Source organism: Cnephaeus nilssonii (genome assembly GCF_951640355.1).
Source record: "Cnephaeus nilssonii genome assembly, chromosome: 7".
NCBI lineage: Eukaryota > Metazoa > Chordata > Mammalia > Chiroptera > Vespertilionidae > Cnephaeus > Cnephaeus nilssonii.
The window spans coordinates 75,075,092-75,088,779 of NC_137078.1; the positions used below are offsets into that span (position 1 = coordinate 75,075,092).

A 13,688-nucleotide genomic window follows, 5' to 3' on the forward strand; every position below is an offset into this window, starting at 1 on the left:
CAAATGCTGTCAAGACTCCGCCCCATGTTCCAGGCCTGAACTTGGTCTTTCTGTCCCCACAGGTGCCTTGCAGATTGAGAGCAGCGAGGAGTCAGACCAAGGCAAGTACGAGTGTGTGGCGACCAACTCTGCAGGCACACGCTACTCGGCCCCCGCCAACCTGTATGTGCGAGGTAAGGACGCGGGCATTGCAGTGCTGGCCCTGTCTCCAAGGAGCTGAGCTGCCCCTGCTGGCTGTGGACACATGGGGGCTGCCATGAGCCCAGTCTCCTCCTTCCCGCCTCTTTCTGCAGCTGTCATAGCAGCAGCAGCAGCTCCCACTGAGCAAGCTCACAATGTCCACCACTACCCTGCCTTTCTTCCCTGCAGGCCCACTGGGAAGCAGCCACTCTTGGGAGCATTTGTATCTCTTGTAGGTCCTGCCACATGGGCCCAGAGCCCCATGGGAGTCCAGAGCCTTCCGAGCAGACATGTCTGTGTGTGTGTGTGTGTGTGTGTGTGTGCGCGCGCGCGCGCGCATGTGTGTGCAGGCGCACACATTTGTGTGTAAACGTGCACACCTGCCTAGTCTTCCTCGAGTCTGCTCTTCTCCCTTTCCCCCATGCAGGGTGGGCTCCAGGCCAGGTGTGCCTCCCCTCTGGCCAGGTATGCCTGGGGCCTTCCTGGGGGGAAGCCAGCTGTACTCTGTTACCAACCAGGACCCTTTTGTAGGGGGTCAGGCTGAGGCAGCCCTGAAGGTGATCACCTACCTTGTTCCAGGTGTTCCTTGCTGGGACTGAGTGGCTCGTGCATTTTCACAAGACCAGATACCCAGCAGAGAGGGCCTGCGGACTGTTTTGGAGAGTCCAGTCTCTGCTGTGCTCACAGCCCTAGGGCAGTTAAGCTGGCCACCTGCTGCTTCCTGTGAACATGCTGAGTCTGGTGTGCATTTATGCCCAGGAGGGGCCCTGGGAACCCTCGTCCCTCCCACCGTCCCCCCATGGAGCCCTCCACACAGATGGGCAGCAGTAAAAGTGAAACCAGCTCCCTCGGGGCCTTGGGAAGGAAAGTGGATGGGGCTTCCTCACGGCGATGGTTTCAGCACACTAAGTGCTCAGTGAACCTCACGAGGGCTGTCCGCCTATCCACCCAGGGCCAGGCACGGGGCGGGGCGATGGCCGTGGCCTGTCCCACTCTTTGGGGCCACGTGGTCAGACAGAGCAAAGACCACCTGCCTGTATCAGGACTGAGCCTGGGAAGCATCTTCTTATGGAAGGCTGCTCCACGTCAGGGCACAGGTTACTGACAGGCTGCAGGCTGCCAGCCCGTTTGGTGATGAGCATGTGTTGCTTCATTGGAGTTGGCGTGGGATGGGAGGTCCACACTGGCCCCCTTGTCAGGTGTGCTGCTCCTTGAGGCTCACCTGAGCCATCCCAGGACCTGCCTTCAGGAACGGCATCCGAGCAGGGAGACCTGGAGCACCAAAGCCACCCAAAAGCCAAGAGGAGTGTTGTAAAGTGCACAGCCTTCCCCCTACACTGCTCCAGACAGAGCTTCTGACAGGCATGCAGGGGCCTGACAAGTCCCCTCTGAGAGACGAGCAGCTGGAAAGAGCCTTCCTCGTCAAAGACCTGTCTCCTCCCACCTGGACCTTTCCACGTGCCCCGTGGTCCCGACCAAGCATGTCTTGGGGCAGAGCTGCCAGAGGCCGTACAACGGCAGGAGGGGGCCCGGACCCACGGTGGATGGGCCCTGCATTGTCATCGGGGTGGGAGGGGCAGCTTTCTCTGAAGTCACCATCACACTGGCCTCGGCCCTGAGAACGGGCAGTGGGTCTCCTTGGAGGTGACCTGAGCTTGGCTGCCACAGCCAGCAGCGTGAGCACTGACCAGGGAGCTCTGACCCTCAGCCCCTTGGAGCCTCCCTGTCTGCAGGGCGCCCCCTGTCCCTACATGGGGGACTCAGGCAGGACCCTGACTGGCTCTTGCCATGGCCCATCCCCTACCCCTACCCCCACCAGGTCTTTTGGAATTGCCTTCCTGGCCCCTTGCCACAAGCCTTTGGGCAGGGCATGTGGGGTCCTTTAGTTCTAGCCTCATTTGGCGTGGGACCCTAAAACGGGCTGTTCCAACCTGGCTTTGGTTGTCTCTGCCTCTCTCTGTCACACACACATTCCTGTGGGCTCTGGTATCTCAGGGCCAGTCCTAAGTCTCCGTCCCCAGACCCCACCTGAACCTGCTTTGCTGGGAGCGGCCTGCTCTACAGCCCCGGGACGGGCCCTCCCTTCCAGATTGTAGACACCTGGACAGCCCTGCTCCTCGGGTCCTTCCTCCGGTCTCCCCCCCACCCTCATCTCAGGCCTGGCACAGCCCCTGCTTTCCGCCCCAGCTTCTCTAGGGCAGCTCCCATGTGCTAGCCACCAGCTCTGTGTCCTGAACCCCAGTGCTGGCCTGCCTGCTAGTCGGCATCCACTCGCCCCCGCCTCCCAGCAGAGTGGCTACCTGTTACCCTCCAGGCCTCAGCATCCAGATCAGTGTGACTCTAGCCCAGGGTTTCTCAGCTTGGGCACTATTGACGTTTCGGGCTGGGTAACTCTCGGTTGTGTGGGGCTGTCCTGTGCACTGTAGTCAGGTGTTGAGCAGCATCTCAGGCCCACTAGATGCCAGTAACACCCCCTCGACATGGCACTTCAGAATGTCTCCAGACCGAGCCCAGTGCTGCCTGGGGGAACCCCTGCAGGTGGGAACTGCGCTGCACGGACGGCCTCCCATGGGCAGTCATCTCCGTCCATCTCTTGTCCACTAAGGTCGAGGTCACGTCTCCTCCTCCGATTTGGCGTCAGTGTCTACCTCACATCCTGCCTCTTATCCCCCAGACTCTCTGGGCTCCCCCTGCCTCTCTGAGGCCCTGCGGTTGCTGCATTTAATGGGTCAGCGAGTGTAAAGTTCCCGGCGTGTCGCCAGGCATGCAGGAAATGCTTGGCAGTCGGTAGCCCCTGCTGCTGTCAGGAGAGCACTGGTGGGGGAAGGATGCATCATCCAGTTACTCCGACTTTGCTCATAGTTGCCCGCAGCTCCACCCACGGTCTCGCGGGCCCAGGCATGCCTGGTGGGCCAGCCTCTCTCCCTCACCATCTGACTTCCCCCGGAGTGACTCACTCTCTCCTTCCATCCACAGCATTTCTCTCCTCCAGCTCTCAGGACGTACAGGAGCCAGGGCAAGGCCACACCCTCTGCAGAGCCTGCCCTACCTGCCCTTGACTTTCCCCTTCTCTGCAGGGAGCTGGCCACTAGGTCACAACTGTCTCTAAACAGGGCGATGTCTTCACAGCGTTTCTCCCCGCAGGTGCCCAGACCAGCTCCTCACACTAGTGCCGTGCCGCGCCGCGCGTGGGGCTTCCTCAAGGTGGCGGGATTCTGGTGGCTCGTGTGCTTCCTGGGTTTGTGGGCTGGGTGGGCCCCGACTCCAGAGCCCAGCTCTCTGGGTCTGTCCAAGCCATGGGGTGTGCGTGAAGCATGGGGGCCTGCCTGTGCCCCACTTCCACACCTCCCGGTCCCGCCCTTGGCGTCCCAGCCCCTGCCAGGGGACTCAGCCCTGTCCACTGTGTCCTCCATGAGTCCTGAGTCTTTTGTGAGCGGCGTGGTCCCTGCGCACCTGTGTGCACGTGCGTGTGCGTGGGGCACAAGAGTCTTGTCTCGTTTCCGTGCTGTGTGGGCAGATGAAGGTTGGCCTGTTTTTACTCTCTCTGTGTTTCTCCTTGTCTTTTTTTTATTCCCTCCTCATCCTCATCGCACTCTGCCATCAACCCAAACTCTCATCTCTCAGATCAGCGAGAAGGTTGGTCCTTTTCACTTCTTATCCATCTACAGTTCTCCCGTCGATGGGATGCTCCCGTCTGTAGGGACCAGCGGGCACGGCCAGCTCCCTTGGGCTCGCTCCAGCCTGGCCTGCCCGCCAGTCGGGCTCTGCTGTCTGTCGTTTGGGCCGACAGGCGGGCAGGACCAGGGGTGGGTGGGCAGGTCCCCCTGCCCCGCATGTTCCTGCTGCTTGGGTCCCTGATACACCTTGTGTCTGCATGTTCCCTTAGGTGGGCTACCCTGCAGGGTCGGGCGAGTCTGGTGCATGGCACGAAGCTGCACTTCACCTTTGTGCCCGGGCTAGGCCAGCTGTCTGTTCCAGGTGAAATTCAGGTGTGGTGGTGGGAGTTAGGAGCTGAGGTGCGTTATGTGTACCTGTGGGCCTTCCCGTCCCTTAAGCCACGTGTGCCTGAGCTCAGCTGAAACCACTGGGAAGACAAAGGGAAAAGGCTCATCTGGAAGGAGCTCGCCCCCTCAAGGTCATGCAGCCCAGGACAGAAGTCCTGCAGCCTGTGCCTTGTCCTGGCCCCAGCAAGGCTCAGTGGAGCAGCAGCCCTGGTGTGCCTACTGAGCCTAGTGTCCGTGGCCTAGGATGGTAGGTGGTATCATGGCTCACCGAGGATGTCTCCTACACTCTTGTCTCTTTCCTCGCTGGCCAGATCCAAACGAAAAGCTTCCCACCTGCCCCAGGCCCCTCTCTCTGCCCGAGTCTGCCAGACAGCTCCCATTTCCTCAGCCCCATGCTGGGTCACACCTTGAACGATCAACTGCAACTTGGAGGCTCACTTGGGAGCCCTGAAATGGCCCTGTCCCAGCCACCGGCTGGAAAGGGCTTCCCGGAGACTCTGCTCCAGCCCTTCCCAGAGCAGACTCACGTGGGCTGTTCTCAGCCCACCGGCAGGGCCAGCGGTTCTTTCTGTGTCCCGTGGTCTGAGTGGTTAGAGGAGGCCCAAGGAGCTGAGCTGGGCCACCTGGTCCCCTCTGAGTCATCTCTGTGGCTTGAGTTTCCTCCGTGAGGGAGAGGGAGCCAGTTGAGAGGAGGGCTGCAGCCTGAGCTCAGATATCAGCCTGAGCATCCATCCATATGCACTCCTGAGCTCTGGGGCATTTGGGTTACACCATTTCGCTGACCGGGCGATCTGCCCGTGCAGTCAGAAAACAGCCATCAGCAGACAGCGCAGCCTGCAGCTGCCTCCCTATATGCCCTTTTCCCCCCCACCCTCCTGGTCCCTTGTCCCTTCCCCCTCCCCCTCAGTGGTCCCCCCAAAAATAAGCCACGGACACAAATATTTAACAGGAAGGCAGAAATTAGTTTCTAAATATTCCGGGGGGATTTGCTGGGCTGGTAATTTGTTTGGCGCTGATAATTACATCTTACATTTTTCCAGCTTTACTTAAAACTGTGCGCCGAGTGCGCCGGCATTTAATTACCGCTCTGCGGCAGCCACAAGGTTATTTATTAAAGAGTTATTTTATCTTGATACAGTGGATCCTGCCCCTTTATCCCCTCCTTAATGTTGTGTTATTTTCATCAGAGAAATTTCCTCGAGTGAATGCAGATTGCGGGGCAGCCTCCCCCTGCTATTAGGCTGTCACTCCACTGAATGCCGGCGTCTCCGGGCGCCGCCCCGCCCCATTATAGGGGTTGTCAGCGCAAATAATTAGACTTAAAAGTTACAGCTAAAATATAATCCAGAAATGGCAGGGCCCTGTTTTGGAAACTGTCTATAAAATGTCAGCACTCAGGATACATGAGGAACAGTAAGAGACCGGCATTGTTGGAGCTCAAGATTAGACCCTAAGTGCTTTTCCCCCAGCTCTGGGTTTTCCTTCCCCGCTGTGGCTTCTGTCAATAGACTGAGTCCAGGGTGCGTCCCTTTTGGAGGCCTCGTGTCTGTGATCGCAGGAGGAATGGCAGCGGGGCTGCTGTAGGAGGCACCAGCCCCTCAGGGCTGTGGGACCGGGGGTGGTTGTCCAAGCAGGTCCAGGGTGCATGGCCCCACAGGCACTGGCGACCCCAGAAGGTTGTCTCTCGCCTCTCGCCACGTGGCTGAAGCGCAGTGTCCTTGGGAAAGGGTCAGGGTTCGCACACCCAGGAGTGTCTGGGCTGGAGGCCCTTGCCTGCTGCTAGGGATGACAGTGGAACAGAATACCTTGTCCTCCAGGGACTTTTGGGGGTCAAGTCCAGTCAGCTTTCCACACTGCTTAGGTTGGAACCCAGGGTTTATTGATCAAGGACCTACTTCCTTTTCCTGGGGCTCTTTGTTCTTACGGTCAAGGATCTGACCGGACCCCAAGATTCTGCCACTGACTGGGATCAAGCTTGGAGCCGAGAGCTCTCACCTGGCACAGGCTCTCTACGTCCCACCCATGTGCCACCTGGAGAGCCTTGGCTAACCCAGAAACCAACACGCTTCAGAAGCTTCTCTCTGGAGTCACCTAGGTGTCTCTCTTCAGCCCTGTCAGCCAGGCCTCAAAAGGGCACGCACTTTTCACCAGCCAGACCGACTTAGTACCTGGATAAGCTCAGGCATGTCACTAAAGGATCGGTCTTTTCAAAAATCCCCACCCGAGGATGTTTTCCTACTGATTATTAGAGAGAGTGGAAGAAAGGGAGGAGGGAGAGAGGGTGGGGATTGGGGGATTGGGGAGAGGGTCAGGGATCGAGCCTGCAACCGAGCTATGCACCCTTGACCGGGAATCGAACCCAGGACCCTTTGGTCTGAGGGCCGAGGCTCTAACCACTGAGAAAGCCGGCTAGGGCTAAAATAGCAGCCTTAAGCCAGTTCCCTTGTCTGCAATTGGAGGTGATAGCCATGGGAACCTTTAGCACCTAGCAGGTGCTCGAGAGCGGTTTCCCTTCCCTGAAAGGCCATGAGCGAGGACGAGATGCGGCAGCCTCCGGCTGAAAGTAGAGAAGATTTGGTCAGTTAAAACTGCCCCCCTGGCCCTAACCGGTTTGGCTCAGTGGATAGAGCGTCGGCCTGCAGACTGAAAGGTCCCAGGTTCGATTCCGGTCAAGGGCATGTACATTGGTTGTGGGCATTTGTCTGCCCTGTTTCTTAGCTCCGCTTCCTTCTGTTAGTTCACAAGCAGGTCATCTCATCTTGTGAAAGATGGTCCCCAGTCCCCTAAGCTTAGCCACCACAGTAGAGAAAGAAAGTCGTTCTTCTAATCATTTTTGCAGCAGTCTAAAGGCTGCATGGTGTTAGCCCGGTCTGGGTCACATGCCCCACATGGCAAGAACGGGTTGGTTCCCCTAAAGGAAATGAGGATGCCAGTTCTAGAAGGTAGAATGGTACATGTCTGTGAGACACGCTGAGACCCCAGTGAGCCTGGGGGCACAGAGGGAAATGAGCAAGCCCATGACATTGGTCATTCCTGGCCCGCTCAGGGGACTGGCAGTGTTTCTGTTCTGTCTGGAGGCCTCAGAGTGAGGTGGTGTGGATGGAGTTGAGGTCGGGGCTGGGTAAGGTAGGGTCCTGTTGATCTGGGCTGCGGAGTCATTGGGGAACCATGCAGGAGCTTTTTAACGGGGAAGTGATGTGAGCAGATTTGTGCCAACTGTTTGTTGGAAGCCAATTATGGGAGGGGGCCTGGGGGACGACAAGGAAGGAAAACTATGAGGAACCCGATGCAGCAATCCAGAGAGAGATGGCATGGCTTAGACCTTGGGATACCAGTTGCCGTGGATTTGGAGAGAAGTTAGTGGGTCTGGTCTGAAAGACATTTTAGGCAGTGCGGTAATAGGGCACGGTGATTTATTTACTGGATAGCTGGTCCCTGGGCCACAGCTTGACCCTGTGCAGGGAAGTCAGAGGTTGGACCGGGTGGTCTCTGCGTTTGTTTCCAGCTCTGATTCTGTGGCTTTAGGCTGTGCGAGCGGCAGAGCCTGAAACCCATAGTGGAGGTGCCCTGGTGGGGCACCGTGGTCCTGCATGCCCGGGCTCCCCAGCCAGGGTCCTCTGAGACCCGCACTCTCGGTGGTGCCCTCTGGTCATTGAGCCCTGCTGCCTGCCTTCTCCAGCCCTGTCTGCAGGGGTGCCCATGAAGGACACACTCTAGCCTCTGCCCACCAGCTGCATGACCCGTCTGCGTGCCAAGCATGCCTGCCCATGGCTAGGTCTTGCCTGCCTTCCCTCTCTGCATGTTCCGAATGTCTGTGCCAAGCTCGCAGTTTGGGGGCGGGGAGGTCACTGGGCTGCACCTTGGACTGAGAAGCTCCGAACAGCTTCTGATCTGCGGAGCCCAAGGCTGGAAGCGGTGGCCAGACACAGCCACCCTCCCCCTTGCGATCCTGTTCATTGGCGTGGACAGCCGTCCGCGCCGCACCCTCATCATGTGACTGCCATCATCATGCCCATCCTGCCCGTGGACCACGTCCCTGGCCCTGCCCGACCCTTTGCCCCTGCCCAGGCCCTCCTGAGGGGCAGCCCCTCCTATTGGGTTCCTCGGCTGTGCCTTGAACATGGCTGAGGTCCCGACAGGTGGCATGCCACTGCCTTCGTCTCTTTCCCCTTGGGCTTGGAGGTAAAGGCACTGACTCCCAGACTGACCCTCTGCCCTGCTCCAGCCATGCTCCAAGGACCCTCTACCTTAGGGTGCCTGGACTGCTCTCACTAGTGCCCCGCTCGCCCCTCTGGAGACCCTTGGTGGGGGATGGGGGAGGGGGCAGGAGCAGGTAGGGGCAGGCACTGGAAGGTGACCCGGATTGTGGCCTTGAGGAGACCTGGCCTTTGCGCTGAGTCCCTGAATGACCCTGGGTAGATGGACTCTTCTGGGCCTCAGTTTCCTCGGCTGTAAAATGAGAGCTTGGTTGCGGAATCTCTCCTGTTCCAGACAGTACCTGAGTGTAGGTGCTGCTTCTAGCCTGAAAGGGGCGGGGGGGGGGGGATGGTAAGCCAGGGCCCAGGGACTCCTCCGCCCCTGATTGGCTGTGACAAGAGGGGCTTCCTGGATGAGGGGCCCCCGCCCTTCCATCCTCCTGCATCTCTGGCCCAGCCTGTGAGTGCTTCTCTCCTCCTCCCGCAGTGCGCCGCGTGGCTCCTCGTTTCTCCATCCCTCCCACTAGCCAGGAGGTGATGCCGGGCGGCAGCGTGAACCTGACGTGCGTCGCAGTGGGCGCCCCCATGCCCTACGTGAAGTGGATGATGGGGGCCGAGGAACTCACCAAGGAAGACGAGATGCCCGTCGGCCGCAACGTGCTGGAGCTCAACAATGTCGTGCGTTCCGCCAACTACACCTGTGTGGCCATCTCCTCGCTGGGTATGATTGAGGCCATGGCCCAGGTCACAGTGAAAGGTGAGTGCCAGGGTGCATGGCAGCTGTGGGGCCGGGCCAGGCCACGTCATTGCTCTCTCCCGGGTGCATCGGCTCTGGGGTCCTCCTGGCCCTCAGTAGTGGAGGGAGGGGTTCTTGTTAATAGTCTCTGATAATAATAGCTAACAGGTACTGAGTCCTGAGGGCAGACGCCGGGCTGGGGAGTACAGATTACATTATTCAGTCTCAGTGTCACCCTGGGAGGTAGATACTCTCATCATCCCCTTTTACGAGAGAAGAAACTGACATGCAGGTCCACAGAGTAATAATGGAGCAGCCACTTGAACCCTGGGCGGTCTGGCTCCACAGCACGCCCTCCTAACCCTGCGCAGCGCACACTTGGGTTTCCCATCCTCTCAGCGAGAAGGATGTGAAGGAAGATAAATAGTGGCCCAGGAGGATGTTGGCTCCCGGGAGCCCTGGAATAGGCGCTCCTATATAGCAGCCCCCTCGGCGCGCCCGGCTTCCCCTCTGCCCCTCGGGCCCTCCCCCTCCCTCCTGCAACCTGAGTGATCTGTGCAACGTACAGCAGGATCGTGCCGCTCCCTTTGAGGAAGGAGAAAGCCTTCCAGCGTCTCCCCATGGCTTTTAGGATAAAGACCAGGGATCCCCACTGCAGCCTCCTCGCTGCTGCCCACCCCACGCTGATGCTCCGGGCTCCTCGCCCAGCCCTGGCCATCGCTGGCTCCATCTTGTTCTCCGGGTCTCAGCTCTGTGAGACCTTCCCTGGTCACCCCATCTAAGGAGATTCCCGGGATTTTGTCCCATCTAGCACCTTGCTTTCTTCTGTCCTTGCACATACCAGAATCATCATCAATGTATTGATTGCGGCTCTCACACTGAAATTTTTTTTTAATATAGTTGTATTGATTTCAGAGAGGAAGGGAGAGGGAGAGAGAGAAACATCAATGATGAGAGAGAATCATTGATGGCCTGCCTCCTGCATGCCCCCCACTGGGGATCAAGCCCACAACCCGGGCATATGCCCTTGACCAGAATCAAACCTGGGACACTTCAGTCCACAGGCCGATGCTCTATCCACTGAGCCACACCGGCTAGGGCTCTCACACTGAAATTTAAACTCCATGAAAGCAGGGACCTGTCTGTGTGACACATGCCCTTGCCCCTAGCATAGTGCCTGACACTCAGTAATCATTGGTTGAATGTTGACTGTGGACCTGGAACTTCTCTCTCTTTAATTTCAGCCAAGTCACTGGGCCTGTGGGGCCAACAGCCCATCACTCTTTCCACAACCCAGGGCTACTCCCTGAGGAAGTAGCTTCCCCCTCCCCAGCCTCTGTCACACGTAGGGACCAACAGGTGAGCCCAGGCAAGCTGCAGAAGCAGGTCCCTACCCCCAGCCTGTGTGCCTCCCACCTGCCTGGGTCCCGGGCAGGCAACGTCACGTCTGCGTCTGATTGTCAGATGAGTCACGGGCTGACTTGAGGATCCAGGGAGTCCCAGAGTGACGTGTCTGGACCCGAGGGCCCAAGGCCCCTGGAGGCCCTGACAGACCCCGTCCCCGCTGGGTGCCCTCAAGGTCACTGCAGCCATTCCTGGCCATCCTTAAGGTGGGCTGTGGGGGTCAACTACCCTTGGGTTAGATGACCCCGCAAGAGCAGGGTTGGCCCCTGAGGTCATGACCTCAGGTAACCCTGAGCCTCCCGCTTTGTCCCCAGCTCTGCCGAACCCTCCAATTGACCTTGTGGTGACGGAGACCACGGCCACCAGCGTCACCCTCACCTGGGACTCTGGGAACTCGGAGCCTGTGTCCTACTACGGCATTCAGTACCGCGCATCGGGCGTGGAGGGCCCCTTCCAGGAGGTGGACGGTGTGGCCACCACGCGCTACAGCATCGGCGGCCTCAGCCCCTTTTCGGAATACGCCTTCCGTGTGCTGGCGGTGAACAGCATTGGGCGGGGGCCGCCCAGTGAAGCAGTGCGGGCGCGGACAGGAGAGCAGGCGCCCTCCAGCCCACCGCGCCGCGTGCAGGCGCGCATGCTGAGCGCCAGCACCATGCTGGTGCAGTGGGAACCACCCGAGGAGCCCAATGGCCTCGTGCGGGGGTACCGCGTCTACTATACTCCCGACTCCCGCCGCCCCCTGAGCGCCTGGCATAAGCACAACACAGACGAGGGGCTCCTCACCACGGTGGGCAGCCTGCTGCCTGGCATCACCTACAGCCTGCGCGTACTGGCCTTTACCGCTGTGGGCGACGGCCCCCCCAGCCCCACCATCCAGGTCAAGACACAGCAAGGAGGTAGGTGGGGGCAGCATGCTGGCTGGAAGGCCCTGGCAGAGCAAGCGGGGCGGGGGGGTGGGGGGGCCAAGGCTGTGGTGGCACCTACTTCCACAGACTGTGTACTTGGGGTTCAGGGAATGCAGGATAAGGGTGTGGGGGGTAAAGATCTGCCTTCCCCTGCCTCCTTCCCCTGGGTGCCCTGCCCCCAGGGGGACAGGTGAGGCTGATGGTGCCTGGCATGGGGTGTTGCAGTGCCGGCCCAGCCCACGGACTTCCAGGCCGAGGTGGAGTCCGACACCAGGATCCAGCTCTCATGGCTGCTGCCCCCGCAGGAGCGGATCATCAAGTATGATCTGGTGTACTGGGCAGCAGAGGATGAAGGCCAGCAGGTGAGCGCCCAGCAAGGACAGGAGGAGGGAGGAGGGCTTCTGGTCCCTGGGTCTGTGGTGGGCTTCCCCGGGCAGGCCTTTCTAGATTTGTGTAACCCCTGAGGCCCTCCTGGGGGCTCTGAGGCTTAGGCAGCCTTTATGGATCTTCGTCTTTGTCACCCTGTGCTGGGGGCAAAGTCACTGGGTCTGTCCTTGAGTGTCCCAGGCTGGGTGGCTCACGTGACACTGGCAGAGCCCTAAATTTCCCCTGGGGCTTCATGTCCCAGGTGTTCCCTGCCCATGTGTCCCTTGTGTGGTCCAGGTGGCCATGTGGCATGGAGCCAGCAACAGAGCCACACTGGCTCCAGAGGGGTCAGCTGCACCCATGTTGGGGAACGGCCTCTGAGTGACCTTTGAGGTCAGAGCAGTCAGTGCGTGCTCCCTGCTCTTCCAGCACAAGGTGACCTTCGATCCTACCTCCTCCTACACCCTAGAGGACTTGAAGCCCGACACGCTGTACCACTTCCAGCTGGCCGCCCGTTCTGAGATGGGCTTGGGCGTCTTCACCCCCACAATTGAGGCCCGCACGGCCCAGTCCAGTAAGTGTCTTCTGAGACTGCTGCGTGCTGCAGCTGGGCTGGGACACACACACACACGCACACCCTCCCCCTTGACCAGGCAGGCGGTCAGGTCAGCTGGGCCCTGGACTGGACTCTGGTCTGGGCTTCATAGAGAGGGACAGGTAAGTGCCCTCTAGTCTGTGTCCAGGTGGCTACTGCACTCCTTGCTTCCTGCCTGACTTCTGTCCCTACCACGCCCCCTCGCCCCACCCAGGTAAGTTCTGTGTCTGTAACTCATCTCCTTCCTCCACCCGCCTCTGCGTTGGTCACACTAGCTGACTAGGCAGTCCTCCGTGGTGGAACCACTACACTCGCTGTGCCCAGACCAGCCACCTCCCTCCCTGTATCCCCACATCTCATCTCCTCATCACCCTTATTCCCGCCCTCATGCCCCCACCATGAGTATGTGTGAGCCATGCAGTCATACCAAGCCACTTGCACACAGGGCACACCTGTGAGAATGGGGCCATTTGAGCGTGTCCCTGTGCCTGCTCTGCGACCACGTGGCCATCTGTGTGGGACCATCCGCAGGCTGTTTGTGATAACTTTGTGGCGTTGTGTGTTGCTGACTCCTGCATGAGTGCGACTGGCTCCGTGAGCGTGTGTGTGACCACATCTGACCACCAGACTGTGCAGTCCTGCAGGTGTGTGTCCGTGAGTCTGAGCCCCTGTGATTGGGTCTGTAAAGCTGTGATTGGGTCTGTAAAGCTGTTCTTAGGATTGGGACCCAGCAAGTGTGTCTCTGGGTCTCTGACCCCTGACCCTGTCGATGGGTCTCTGCAGCTCTCCTGCTGGCACACCATGGGACCACAGCTGTCAGGCCACTGTCCACGAGGCTCTGTGTGATAGCGGTGCTGAGGGTATGTGGCTGGATGGGACTGTGGCGTTGAGACAGGAAGCATGTGTGATAACCTTAAAGCACGGCAGCATCTGTGAGAGGTCCATGTCAGAGCGACTACACACATGTGCCAGTGATGTCAGGAAGCCACGTGTGATGTGATGTTCATGGATTCCTTCCACAAGCACCTCTTGTGCTCCTGCTGGGCTCCAGGCCCCATACACAGTGCAGGTCTGGCAACACGACCCTGGCACAGCCTCTGCCCACGGGAATCCTAGTCTGGTGGGGCAGACAGCCGTTAAACCCGCAATTATCCAAATGAGCTTTTAATTACATCTGTGTAAAGTGCTGTGGAGGAGACAGACAGTGGAGAGATGGTGGGACGGGAACCTCATCTGGTCTGCGGGTTCAGGGTGGGCTCCCTGAGGTGACACAAGGCCTCAGGCAGGGGGTCAGCAGGTGCC

The 13,688-nt window shown here is 59.3% G+C and overlaps 1 protein-coding gene across 3 annotated transcripts in view; it reads left to right on the forward strand.

The window, feature by feature from the left end:
* Window positions 1-13,688, forward strand: part of PTPRF (protein tyrosine phosphatase receptor type F) — an 81,508-nt gene that overhangs the window by 41,490 nt on the left and 26,330 nt on the right. For all 3 annotated transcript variants that reach the window (XM_079776312.1, XM_079776313.1, XM_079776314.1), the window contains 5 exons: window positions 63-173; window positions 8,868-9,137; window positions 10,835-11,416; window positions 11,651-11,787; window positions 12,221-12,365. In XM_079776312.1, the coding sequence (XP_079632438.1) occupies window positions 63-173; window positions 8,868-9,137; window positions 10,835-11,416; window positions 11,651-11,787; window positions 12,221-12,365 (1,245 nt within the window). The remainder of the gene's footprint in view (window positions 1-62; window positions 174-8,867; window positions 9,138-10,834; window positions 11,417-11,650; window positions 11,788-12,220; window positions 12,366-13,688) is intronic.